Source organism: Natrix helvetica (assembly GCF_964273705.1).
Source record: "Natrix helvetica genome assembly, chromosome: 4".
Lineage (NCBI taxonomy): Eukaryota > Metazoa > Chordata > Lepidosauria > Squamata > Natricidae > Natrix > Natrix helvetica.
Genome location: NC_138550.1, coordinates 170,923,256 through 170,936,910, shown reverse-complemented (window position 1 = coordinate 170,936,910; position 13,655 = coordinate 170,923,256). Strand labels below are relative to the sequence as shown.

Sequence of the window (13,655 nt, the reverse complement as noted above, 5' to 3'; positions counted from 1 at the left end):
ATGCGTTGTGGGAGTGATGTGTTTGGAATTGATGTGTGTTTGTGTGATTTTGTGTGTGCCATCATGCACTCAAGTCGAGTTGGCATCTCTGCATATAAATGCAGTATTTCTCCCCTTTGGCAAGTTTAAGAGAGGTGGACTTCAACTCCCAGAATTCCCCAGCCAGCCAAACAGTTGCTTTCATGGTGTGGAGAGCATAACTTGGTCCTCAGCACCAATAAGACCTGAGTGGACCTTAGAGTGGACTATAGAAGGAATAGATCAGACATCCATCCCTTGCTTATCAATGGAGACTGAGTGGAGCAAGTGGCCAGTTTTAAGTTTCTGGGTGTTATCTTAAAAGAGGACCTGGCCTGGGGTGCCCACTTTGCAGCCCTGGTCAAAAGGGCCCAGCAGAGATGATACTACCTGAGACTTCTCAGGAAACAACAACTGAACGAAAAACGGCTGGTGACCTTCTACCACTGCACCATAGAGAGAATTTAACTTATTGCACCTGTGTCTGGTTTGCCAATTGCACCGTGGCAGATTGGACAGCCCTCCAGAGGGTTAACATCAACATTGCCCAGAGGGTCATTGGTTACCCTCTCCCTACTTTGGAAGAGCTTTAGAGTTCCCGCTGCCTTAAGAAAGTTCAAAACATCCTTAAAGATCCATCTCATCCTGGGCACCCTTGTTTTTTTTTTGAACTATTACCATCTGGCAGACGGTACATGTCAGAGTTTGTTGCATCAATTCAAATCCAGAAAGCACACACGGATAACAGATGCAGCTGGATTCATTAACTTCTTTATATACGTAAGAATAGATGAATAAATGTACAATACCAACAGGGGGTAAACACAAGGCAGGAAAGTTACAGGCAAACAAAAGCAGTTAGTGTCATTTTAGCAGACGAGCCCAAACAGACTGCTTGCTTACTTTTTAGAGCAGCAGACTGCTTAAGTTTCTGTTTCAATTCTCTGCACAGACTCAGGTCTGTTTAAGCTCCCATTGGCTGACTTGGTTGCTATGCCTATTCATTGGCTGACCTTGTTCCCATGTCTCTCCCAGTCATGAATATTTTAACAGTACAGGATAATAAAAACACGGACAAACAGGTTGAAAAACAGGTTCTATCCCAGGGCAGGAACTATATTGAATTCTACTGTATAGTGTAACATTAATGCAATATCAGGGGGTTTCAATTATATGGAATGTGAAGGATGTGTCTTTGTGTTTTTATTTTTATAGTTATAATGTACACTGAAGATGGCATTTAATTTTGTTGTACAAGGTGCAATGGCAATAAACTAAACTAAATTAAACTAATAAAATAAAATAAATTAAAATAAATAAATAAAATAAATAAAAAACAAATAAGATAAATAAAATAATAAAAATAAAATAAATAAAATTAAAAAATTAAAAAAATAAAATGAAATAAAATAAAATAAAATATACCAAACCTTTCTTAAACTTGCCAAAGGAGAGAAACACAGCTGTAAGGGTTCCAATCAGTCGTGTCCCCCCCACCATGTTCAGAGAGGAGGGGGTTGCATTGCATTTTATAGCCCGCCTTGCCCTCCTGTTTCCAACAGAACAGCCCTGCCAGGTAGTACGAAGGAGATTGGAGAAAAAGAGCGGAGACTTAAAAGGGCCCATTTAAATGATGCAAACCCGGAAGTGACGGCTGGGAGGAATCAGCGCGCTCTACCACTTCTCGCTCTACGTTATGGTGGGCGTGGCTTCGGCGGCTTTGGGAGCGGCGCGGGTCTCCAGCGCTTGGGTGGGCGTGGCTTCGGCGGCTCCGTTGCCGGGCGACGGGGCGGAAGCGCTCGGGGTTACGGGGCGGTGCATCGCGGCGGCGACTTCGGCTTCCGGGTCGGCTGCCCTGGAGACAGGCATGACTTCGCTACGGGCGTTCACTTGCAACGACCTCTTCCGCTTCAACAACATGTGAGGCTCCGGGACCCTGCGACGGGGTGGTCTAGATGGCCTTGAGGGTCCTTGCTGCGGATCTGGGAGAAGGGCGGGGGCTTCTAAGGAAGGAAGAGGGGAACCCGGGGAGGAGGGGGATGGAAAGGGGGGGGGGAGGAGAGGTCCCAAAAACTGGATCCTGAGCTCGGTGTGTGGGGGTGTAGACTAAATGACCTCAAGAGCCCCCTCCCGCTGAGCGCTTGCTTTCCCCCCCACCCTCCGTTCATAGCAGGTCTCCTCTGGCTCTTCTTCTGGGGTCTTTCCCAGCTTCTCAGCCCAGGTCCCCATCTCAGTCTGGCTCTGGCGTCACCCGGTGGTCTCCTCTCCAGGGAGAGCAGATGCTGAGCAAGCAGCTGGCTGGAAGGATGCAGTTGCTGATGCTAAAAGCCCTAGCTGGCCGGAGAAAGGGGAGGAGGGCCTGCTGGGTCCTCCTCTCAGGGTCTTTCTGAAGGAGCCCTTTGGATCTCCTGGTGGTCTCCCATCCGGGTTCCAACCGGCTCCATTTGGATTTCGCTTTTTCAAGGCCAGGGACATCTCTGAGAATATATATATATGTATGTATGTATGTGTGTATGTATGTATGTATATGTGTGTGTGTGTGTGTGTGTGTGTGTGTACATACATATATATGTATTTGTGTTACAACCCCTGGTATGCCCAAATATGGGAGGGAACTCACTACTCCCCGTTTCTGTCTATTGGCTCACAGCAGGAGAACATCCAGGTAGAAAACCATATTTTAAATGTTGCCTTTTTATATTTGTGTTGTATTTGTGCTTATTTATTTATTTATTTATCAGCACAAATGCAACATATAGGTTCAAATCCCAGTAAGGGTATGGCTAGCTGATGAGAGCTAAATAGCTTGAAATAGATCTATACTAGTCTCCCTTTATTTATTTATCAGCACAAATACAACACACACACACACACATATATGTTCATATTCATATGTACACACACACACACACACACATATCTATAAAACACACACACACACAGATGTAAAACTTACAATTAAAAATAAACAGGCTAAAAAGGCGCGAGTCAGTGGGCCCCTTTTTCTTTTTCTGCTGTCTGTTTTTATATGAGAAGGCCTTCTAGAAGTAAAGCAAGAGTGACAGCTGCTTCATTTTTTCCTTATTTATTGATTGAATTTATATGCCGCCCAGCTCACTACTATTAAGGCTTGTGTTTATGACAAGGGTGTGATATTCCCTTCATGGCTCACTTCTTGAAGTGTAAACATGAGAATTTCCACTTTATTTCGACTCCCTCGTCAGGCTTCCCATGGTGGAATTTGGGTGCCTGTCTCTTAAGTTTTTTAATTGGCTATAATCTCATAGAGTCATGTCAGCGTTTGAGGAGGGTGTGGATGGATGGAAGGGAGGAGAAGGGAACCGCACCTGTGGCCCTTCTTGGTTGGCTTTAACCACAAAGCCCAGCTTTTCCAAACCCCCTTCCTGTAGAATACAACCCTAGAATGATGGAAGGAAGCATGAGATCATCTAGTCCAGCCCAATGCATTATGCAGAAAGACCAGTTAAACCATCCATGGGAGGTGGCCATCCAGCTTCTTCTTGAAAATATTGAGATAATTTTATCATCCAGAAGATTTTCCTTTTTTATTCATTTATTTACACTCTCTATCTATCTATCTATCTATCTATCTATCTATCTATCTATCATCTATCATCTATCTATCTATCATCTATCTATCTATCTATCTATCTATCTATCCACACAAAAATCAGACATAGGAGCCACACCGGAATAAAAGCAACCTATTGTTTCTATTTTATTTATTTAATGTTTAATCCTGCCTTTATTATTTTGTAAGTAAGTCAAGGCAATGAGCATGCCTGCCAATACTCCTTTCTCATCTTTTCCCCCATAACAACAACCCTGTGAGGTAGGTTTTGCTGAGAGGGAGGGATTGGCCCAAGTCACCCAGCCGTCTTCCCTACCTAAGGTGGGACTAGAACTCTCACAGTTTGCTAGTTTCTAGTCCAGCAACATAACCACTAAACCAAACTGGCTCTTTTTTTTAAATCCATGCTCTTCCTGCTGGTTTTTTTTTATACAGGTAGTCCTCGATGTATGACCACTATTGAGCCTAACATTTTTGTTGCTAAATGAAACATTTGTTAAGTGAGTTGTGCCCCATTTGATGACTTTTTGTGCCACAGTTGTTAAGCGAACGGTTGTTAGCTTAAACTGACTTCCCCAATGACTTTGCTGGTCAGAAGGTCGCAAAAGGGGATCACATGACCCTGGGACACTGCAGCCGTCATAAATGTGAGTGAGTTGTCAAGCATCCGAACATAAATCAGGGGACTGTGGAGATGCCACAATGGTCGTAAGTGTGAAAAGCAGTCATAAGTCCCTTTTTTCAGTGCTTTGAATGGTCACTAAATGAACTATTGCATGTCGGGGACTTGACCTTTATCGTGTAGAGGTCCCGCTATGAATTATTGCTCTGTTGCTACATACGAAAGACACCATTTGACGTTCCAGCTTGAGCAGGGGGTTGGACCAGAAGACCTCCAAGGTCTCTATTCCAGCTCCATTCTGATTCGGTCCCTTGATAGACAGGCTGAGCTAGTTGGAGATCAGTTCTGACTTTTTACGTTTTCCCATCAGACCCTAAAATAAGACAAACAGGAAGTTCTTGACTTAAAAACAGTTTGTTTAGCAACTGTCCGAAGTGACAGGCTCACTGAAAAAAAGGACTTGAACGTTTTTCACACTTACAACCCAACCCGTGTTTCAATTTTGGATGCTTGGCAGCTGGTTTGTATTTACGACGGTTGCTGTGTCCCGTGCTCCCCCTTTGCGACCTTCTGACAGACTAAGTCAACAGGGAAGTCAGATTCACTTAACAGCCGTGTTACTAAACAGCTGCAGTAGTTCACTTAACAACTGTGGCAAGAAAGGTCATAATATGGGGCAAAACCCACTTAGCTGTTTCGCTTAGCAATGGACATTTTGAGCGCAATTGTGGTCGTAAGTTGGGGACTACCTGTAATTAATTCACCCGCTCTCTTCTCACTCGGAGTGCTGGAATTTGCTTCCCATTGCTATGACGTTGGCGAAAGTGACCGTCCTGGTCTAGGAACACTTCTGTGGGTTGGAAGAAGCTGAAAAGGCCCGACCCCTGGCTAAGAAAGGTTCCGTTTTAGTGCTGCCTTCTCTTTCTCTCAATATTTAAAGTGGTGTTTTTTTTCTTGTTCTCCGCAGCAACTTGGACCCCCTGACAGAGACTGTATCTTTTTTGAGACTTCGGGTTGAAGATATCAGTGGTCATAGCTGGGATCTTGATAGGATAGGGTAGGATATATGTAATGGAACGGAATAAAATAGAATAGGTTAGATTGGAAGGGAGTGGAATAGAATAGCAGAGTTGGAAGGGACCTTGGAGGTCTTCTAGTCCAACCCCCTGCTCAAGCAGGAGACCATGTGCCATTCCAGGCAAGCGTCTGCCCAATCTCTTCGTAAAAGCTTCCAGTGATGGAGCAGCCAAAACTTCTGGAGGCTGGTTAATTAACAGAATCAGAGAGTTTATAAGGGACATTTAAGTTCTTCTGGCTCAACCCTCTGCTCAAGCATGAGACCCTATGCCCGTGATGGCAAACCTATGGCACATATGCCATAGGTGGCACGCAGAGTCCTCTCTGTGGTCACGTGCACTGGCCTTTTGGGGTTCTGGCACTCTGGCATGTGCATGCATGCACACATTCCAGTTTGAGCTCTCGGTGCCGAAAACGTTTGCCATCACTGCCCTAAGCCATCCAAATCAAATTGCTCTCTTCTTAAAAAGCATCCAGTGTTGGGGCATTCACAACTTCTGGTGGCAAGCTCTTCCACTGGTTAAATTGTTCTCACTGTCAGGAAATTTCTCCTCCCTTCTAGGTTGCTTCTCTCCTTGATGAGTTTCCACCTGTTGCTTCTCCTCCTGCCCTCTTTGCGTACCTAATGTGCTTGCCACTGGAAGGTACTCGCTAGGGAGTTGCAGCAGCTCCTAACACCTGGCAAGTCTTCCTCTAACATGGGCTCTTCATGAGGATATAATAGAGAAACCATGGAAGAAACAAACCTACGATGGGAAGGTTTACAGCTTACCTAGTCATTTCCTACCCAGAAGGCTGTGTGTCTCTATATATCTGGAATGCGAGAGCTGCTTTCATAGAGTGGTGACAGGCGTGTTCCTCCCAGGCAAAACTAGTGGAGTTTTGGTGTGATTCTCGTATACGTGGTTTTTTCCCCCCTTTTTATTTGGTGAGGCATCGTTTGTTCTTCAAGGCAGAGATGAATTTTCCTTAAAAACCCTCCCTAGTATGGAATCCCGTTCTACTTGCAGTACTTGGCTCACTGGCCAGAGTATTTCATTGTGGCCGAAGCCCCCGGGGGAGAGCTGATGGGCTACAGTAAGTACCACCTCTTCCCTTTTTTTCTCTCGGGACCCTTCAGAACTCAACCTACAAGGTACCGTATTTTTCGGACTATAAGAGGCAGCGGTGTATAAGACACACCAAGATTTTGAAGAGGTGAGTAAGAAAAAAAGGTTTTTGTCCTCCTCCGCTCCCAGGAGAACTCTGGAGGCTTCAGCAGGGCTGAGGGAAGGCAAAATATTCTCGTTTTTGTGAAAAGGGGGCAGAAAATGGGGCGTTTTTTGCAAAGACGGAGGCATTTCCCCCTTCCCCCAGCCCCGCTGAAACCTCCAGAGTGCTCCTGGGGGTTGGAGGAAGGGAAAAACGCCTCCGTTTTTGCTACAAACAGCCCATATTGTCACCCATTTTTTGCAAAAATGGGATGGGGGGATGGGGCTTCGGGAGGCCAAAAATGGCTGCATTCGATGTATAAGGCACACCAACATTTCCATGCTCTTTTGGGGGGGAAAGGTGCATCTTACACTCTGAAAAATACGGTAATTCTTGACCTACAACTATAATGGAGCCCGCGATTTGGGTCGTAGGTCATGACCGTGCCCGGTTTTATAACAATTTTTTACGGCAGCCGTTAAGCGAACATGGCAATTGTAAAGTGAACACTGGAGCCATTAATTAGAAATATTTGCCAGAAACTGGAAGCTACCAGTAAGTGCCAGTTTCAGGAAAATATAAATATAAATATATATATATATATAAATATATTATATATATATATATATATATATATATATATATATATATATATATATATATATATATATATATATATATATATATATATATATATATATATATATATATATATATATAAATATAAATATAAATATAAATATAAATATAAATAAATATATAAATATATAAATATATAAATAAATATATAAATAAATATATATATAATCTCTCTTAAATTGTGGTGCTGTAAATCCTGGCTGTGGTTGCTAAGCACACAGCAGGGAAAGTGGACATTAGACCTTTACATCCAGGTCAAAAGTCCCCCCTTTGGGGGGGGTGCGTCCTAATTTTGACCCGTTGCTAAGCAATGGATTGTAAGTTGAGGACTAGTTATAGGCTTGCGATCTGAAGCTTTTGTTCAGTTGGAAAGTTCCCATGGAGTGAAATTTTCTGCACATTTTAAAAATGATATGTGGGTTATCCTTAACTTACAGCCACAATTGGAACACCAAAATTTCTGTCGCTAAGCAAAACAGTGAATTTTGCCTCCCTTTCCTGCCACGGATGTTAAGTGAATCACTGCATCTAAATTAGTAAAGCGACCGTTAAGTGAATCTGGCTTCCCCATTGACTTTGCTTGTCAGAAGGTCGCAAAAGTGGAACTGTCATAAGTACGTGCCAGTTGCCAAGCCTCTGAATTTTGATCACATGCATCGTGGAGACTTAAAAGATCATACGTGTGAAAAATGTCACATGTCCCTTTTTTCAGTGCCTTTGTAACTTCGAACAGTCACTAAACGAACTGTTGTAAATCGAGGACTGCAGATGGCAAGAACAAATACTCCTTTCAAACTACTGAGAACTTTAAAGCGATTTTCTAACTTAAAGCACTTTTGTCAGGGTTCCAAATAGCATCTAAAATTAAATCAGAGTCCGAGGCAAAGGATTGCTCAAAGTTCCAATGTATGAAGAGAGCCATGTTGGCACATCTGGGGAAACCCAAATCTGAAAGCTTCCCAGTTTTCCCCACCCAGTTGAAAGTTCACGATCTTGCCCCCCGCCCCCCACAAGTCCATCCCATGGTCCAATCTCCCACTGCCACGCTGGCAGTTCCACCCGTCCAGTTCCGGTCAGGTGCAGAGGTGCAAAGACAAAGGATGACCTTGGCTTTCTAGAAAGAATTTTGTTATGGCTGCATATCGTCTCACTCCTTACAATCCTCTCTCCCGTTTTCCCACCATAGGAAATGCATAGCAGAATAATAGAAAGTGTGGCAGGCTGGCTGGGGAATTCTGGGAGTTGAAGTCCACAAGTCTTAAAGTTCCCAAGTTTGGACACCCCTGTGCTAAAACGAATGCCTGAACTAACATTTGCGCTGGATGATCACTGCTGATTTTCTTTGCAGTCATGGGCAAAGCTGAAGGATCCGTGGCCCGGGAAGAGTGGCACGGCCACGTCACTGCCCTCTCGGTGGCCCCTGAGTTCCGCCGGTTGGGTCTGGCTGCTAAACTGATGGAGTTGCTGGAGGAAATATCCGAAAGGTGAGGCGGATTTCGGAGGCTGTGAGCAGGTAGATGGGCTGCGCTCTCTGGGAGGTGTCAATTAAGTAAAAAAATCCTAATTACCGATACAAATAGTCCTCGACTTATGACTGTCCTTGAGCCCAAAATGTCTTTCGCTAAGTAAAACAGTTGTGGTTTTTGCCCTGTTTTACAACTTTTCTTGCCACCGTGGTTAAGTGAATCACTGCGTCATTAAGTGAATCTGGCCTTCCCCATTGACTTTGCTTGTCAGAAGGTGGCAAAACGTGCCCCCCCCAGAACACTGCGACCGTCATAAATATGAACCAGTTGTCAAGAATCTGAATATTGATCACCTGAGCATGGGGATACCGCAATGGTTAAGTGTGAAAAACTGTCACTTTTTCAATGCCACTGTCACTATATGAACTGTTGTAAGTTGAGGACTTAACAGTATTCAATATTGGGAAAGAACATTCCTCTAGGGTTTCCTGCCTGAGAAGGGCATTGGACTAGAAGACCTCCAAGGTCCCTTCCAACTCTGTTATTCTATTCTATTCTATTCTATTCTATTTTATTCTATCAAACAGAGAGATGACAAAATCTGAAGGATAGCCCTATTTTGTTTTTACGCTGTAACTTATGGGTTTTGTGTCTCCCTTAAAAATAGATGATGGCATAAGCTTACAGATTAGGTGTTTTCAATTTAGTTTTTTTAAAAAACTACATGGAGGTAGAAAGCAAGTTTAAATAATCCAGTAAGCCAAAAGTGCTTTTAAATATTATAGAGCCGGTGCATCTTTACATTTAATGAGTGGATTTTACAGCAATAAGAAAAGTAACCATTCAAGATAGAGTTAATTGTAATAAAAGGAGATATATTCACCTGAAATAGAGATCGATAACGCCTCATTGTAATTGGAGTCTCTTTAATTTTTCCTTGCATTTCTTTTTGGAACAGTAATATAATTAAGCCAAAATAGATGAGAACATTAATCTGGTTGTTTTGTAATTAAGGAATAACCTAGCATCTCAATTCTTATTTCAGAATGGCTTGATGCACATAAACAGGTACACCTTGCCCTGTGTAATTCTTCGTAATAGTGCTGTAGAATCTTAAATGTTGCTCTCGCTGTCTTCTTACTCTTGCGTTTTCTTTCCTGGTGAAGAAAGGGTGGATTTTTTGTGGACCTCTTTGTGAGAGTGTCAAATCAGGTTGCGGTGAACATGTACAAGCAACTGGGCTACAGTGTGTACAGAACAGTGTTAGAATACTACTCGGCCAGCAGCGGGGAGCCCGACGAAGATGCTTACGGTAAGAGTGCGGGGTTTTTAGCAGTAAAGGGTATTTGGGACAAACACAACGTCAGTTGTAAAGAACCAGCAAGACTCACTGAGTTTAAAGCACTGAAGAGATTATTATTGATCCTTATACACAAGAATCTGGTTGAGTAATGGTCAAAGCTAAACTGGCACTAGATAAGGGTCAATGGAATTCCCGGGGGGGGGGAGGTCTCTTGTGAGAGCACAAAGATTCCAAACTGATGACATTTTAACCCCCCCACCCAGCTTAGCTTATTCATTTCCTACAGATGATGACATAAACCCCCCTTACAAAAAAAGTTTTCATCTCTATTCCTTTTAAATTCTTATGTGCAAAATGCAGAAACAAATCCTGCCAAACTATACATTTATTTTTTTCCCAACCTTTTTAGTTTATTAAAAAAAGACTAAAAGACAAAAGACAAAAATATTTAAAAAACAAAAGAAAAAATACAACAAAAAGGACATTAACAAAAAAACTGTCCTAAAACACCCCCAACTGAAACTAACACATATACCCCGAGTGGCGTCCTCCCTAGCTGATTAATATAACAATTTTAGCTTCCCACTCCTTGTGAAACAAGCCAAAAGAATTTCAAACTGTTAAACTACTAAATCTATTTACAAATGGTTAGCCTGTCATCTATAAATTATATTAATAATAAAATGATTAACAGTAAGAACAATAATACCGAACTTACTATGTGAAAGTGTAAGAATAAACTATAAACTATAATAAACTATACATTTCTAACATTTTATATTTTGATAAATATAGCCTTACGTATATATTGTGCACTGTATTACAATATTGTTAAAATTATAAACGTTTAAATTAGCACAGGAGAAATCCATATGTACACATTTATCTGTAATCCAAATTTCCAAAAAGACCATCAATTGGCATTTGAGGGGTAGAACAGATACAGAAAAAAATGAGCTTGTCAGACCACTGCATAATTGGTGGAAAATGGATAATAATACCATGCAATATCCAATTTTACTCTAGATGTTGACTTTTGATCATAACCAGTATAGTGAAGAGAAGGACCAGGGGAGACAGGATAGCAGTCTTCCGATATTTGAGGGGCTGTTATAGAGAGGAGGGGATCAAGCTATGAAAATAGCACCTGAAATCCAGACAAGGAATAATGGATGGAAACTGACCAAGGAGAGAGATTCAACCTGGAAATAAGGAGGAATTTCCTGACAGGGAGAACAATCAACCCATGGAACAGAAGTTGCCTCTGGAAGTTGTGGGAGTTTCATCCCTGGAGGCTTTCCAGAAGGGATTTTGGAGTGCTATTCATCAGAAATGGTGTAGGGTCTCCTGCTTGGGAGGGGGGGGGTCGACTAGATGACCTTCAAGATCCTTTCCAACTCTGTTAACCTGTTAAACTACTCATGGGACCCACAAGTAGTAAGACATACAGGTAGTCCCCCACTTACAACATTCGCTTAGTGACTGCTTGAAGTTACAACAGCATTAAAAAAAGGTGGCTTATGACCGTTTTTTACACGTAACAACCATTAACGTAATGTGATCAAAATTAGAAAACTGGGCAACTGGTATGTACTTACGACGGTTGCTGTGTCCCCTCTTGTGACCTCCCAATGAGCAAAGTCAGTGGGGAAGCCGGATTCACTTAACAACCCTCTGACCAACTTAACTGCAGTGATTCATTTAACAACCATGGGAAGAAAAGTCATAAAATGGGACAATCCCCCCCTTAACAAGTGTCTCGCTAAACAACAAAATTTTTGAGCTCAATGTGGTCATAAGTTGAGGACTATCTGTAGCCATGTCCTTAATAGCTCCCTGAACATCATCAGGATGGATTTGGGGGGGAAATCTCATTCTAGAGGCTTGAGAGGCGTTGCAGCCGCCCAGGGCTTTGAATTGTAGGTTGTGTTCCTAATCTACATTTTGTTCCATGTTTCTTTTTTTTTAACAGACATGAGGAAAGCTCTATCAAGAGATAAAGAGAAGAAATCAATTATACCATTACCACATCCTGTCCGGCCAGAAGATATTGAATAAGTCAATATTGTGGTTGCTGTAAAAATATATTGAGAATAAAATCTGTAGATAAATGAAAACAATTAGGATATCTCTCGTGCAACTGGGAGTTTTGGAAGAAAAAGGAAGAAGTATGTGCAAATATCAAGAGAAATATTTTCGCTTTTAGGCTGCGCTTCTAAATCTCTTGATGCCCCCAAAGCCCAAAACCACCTTATATCTTCCATATTTGTCATGATTCGGTTTTTAAGAATATTAATAAATCCGAAGGCTGTGTTGCTAATAATGCAGTACTGATAATGTTCTATATTTTCATTGAATTTTACATTAATAAAATTAAAAAATCAAGTCCAAGTAAAATGTTTGGGGGGGGGGGAAATATCCTGTATAAAATCTGAGGGATTCAAATTGTCAACATAAATGGCAATATGATACAACACCTGCTTTTAAAGAAGAGATTGGAGAATCACTTCTGAAGTGGTATAGGGTTTCTTGCGTGAGCAGTGGGTTGGACTAGAAGACCTCCGAAGGTCCCTTCCAGCTCTTATTCTGTTACAATACAATAAGGCGAAAGAAGGGAGTGGGAGAAAACACATCACACTGTAGTTTTCCCTAGGCAAACAAATCAGCCTTTGGCAACCTGACATGGTCCAAGTTTGGGGGATTATAAGCCCCTATATTTCCCTCCCAGTGGTAATGCTGGCTTAGTCAGCATCTAGAAGATAGTAAAGGGGAATGCACCTCATTGTATCAAAGGTGCTTTTTCAAGAGTCGGCTGGATTTTGTTTTTTCTTTGAAGATGTTTTGCTTCTCATGCGAAAAGCTGCTTAAATTCTGACTGGATGGTGGCGAATAGAAGGATTGATATTCCTTGCAGACAGGTGGTCATTTGCATCCTTTTAGAGAGTCATTGAGGCCACCTGGATACAGATGGCCATAGACACAGATAAACCTCCAAGTGGCCTCAACAACACTAAAAATGCAAATGACCGTCTATCATCTATATCAGGGGTCCCCAAACTTGGCCACTTTAAGACTTGTGGACTTCAACTCCCAGAATTCTCCAGTCAGCATAGGCAACTTTAAGACTTGTGGACTTCAACTCCCAGAGCTGGCTGGAGAATTCTGGGAGTTGAAGTCCACAAGTCTTAAAGTGGCCAAGTTTGAAGACCACTGATCTATATCAACCATCCATCTATCTTTCTATTATCTATATATCATCCATTTATTCATGCATTCATTCTATTTATCTCATATATCCTTTATCTAGCTTTATTATCTATCCCTTTACGTCTATCCTTCTATATTTCTGTAACTATCTTTGCATCTATCTATTCATGCATCCATTCATCCACCATCTTTCTATCAACCATCTATCTAACTACTTACCGTACCTACCTACTATCTATCTGTCTGTCTGTTTATCTATCATCTATCTATCTATCATCTATATCATCTATCTATCATCTATCTATCTATCTATCTATCTATCTATCTATCATCTCTCTATTGTTCATGCGTTCATTCTATTTATCTCATATATCCTTTATCTAGCTTTATTATCTATCCCTTTATGCCCATCCATTAATCCATCTATATCTTGGTAGCTATCTCTGTTTGTTTCTCTCTCTCTCTCTCCATCCATCCTCTGCCTCCCTCCTTCCCTCGCCCTCCTCTTCTCCCCACCTGAGGATCACGTGCTCAGCCGGG

At 42.0% G+C, this 13,655-nt stretch overlaps 1 protein-coding gene across 1 annotated transcript; it reads left to right on the top strand.

Moving 5' to 3' along the window:
* Window positions 1-1,807: 1,807 nt before the first annotated feature.
* On the top strand, window positions 1,808-12,028 carry NAA20 (N-alpha-acetyltransferase 20, NatB catalytic subunit). Its single transcript, XM_081952403.1, has 6 exons — window positions 1,808-1,938; window positions 5,200-5,224; window positions 6,296-6,386; window positions 8,488-8,623; window positions 9,772-9,917; window positions 11,881-12,028. The coding sequence occupies exons 1-6, from the start codon at window positions 1,886-1,888 to the stop codon at window positions 11,964-11,966; spliced, it is 537 nt and encodes a 178-aa protein (XP_081808529.1). The 5' UTR covers window positions 1,808-1,885; the 3' UTR covers window positions 11,967-12,028.
* The last annotated feature ends 1,627 nt before the right edge of the window (window positions 12,029-13,655 follow it).

Bases quoted from the DNA above. Each gene is read 5' to 3' on its own strand.
- NAA20 (XM_081952403.1), top strand. From the start codon at position 1,886: ATGACTTCGCTACGGGCGTTCACTTGCAACGACCTCTTCCGCTTCAAC. The intron at 1,939-5,199 runs GTGAGGCTCCGG...TGTTCTCCGCAG, and splicing joins CTCTTCCGCTTCAACAACAT to CAACTTGGACCCCCTGACAG. The intron at 5,225-6,295 runs GTATCTTTTTTG...AACCCTCCCTAG, and splicing joins TGGACCCCCTGACAGAGACT to TATGGAATCCCGTTCTACTT.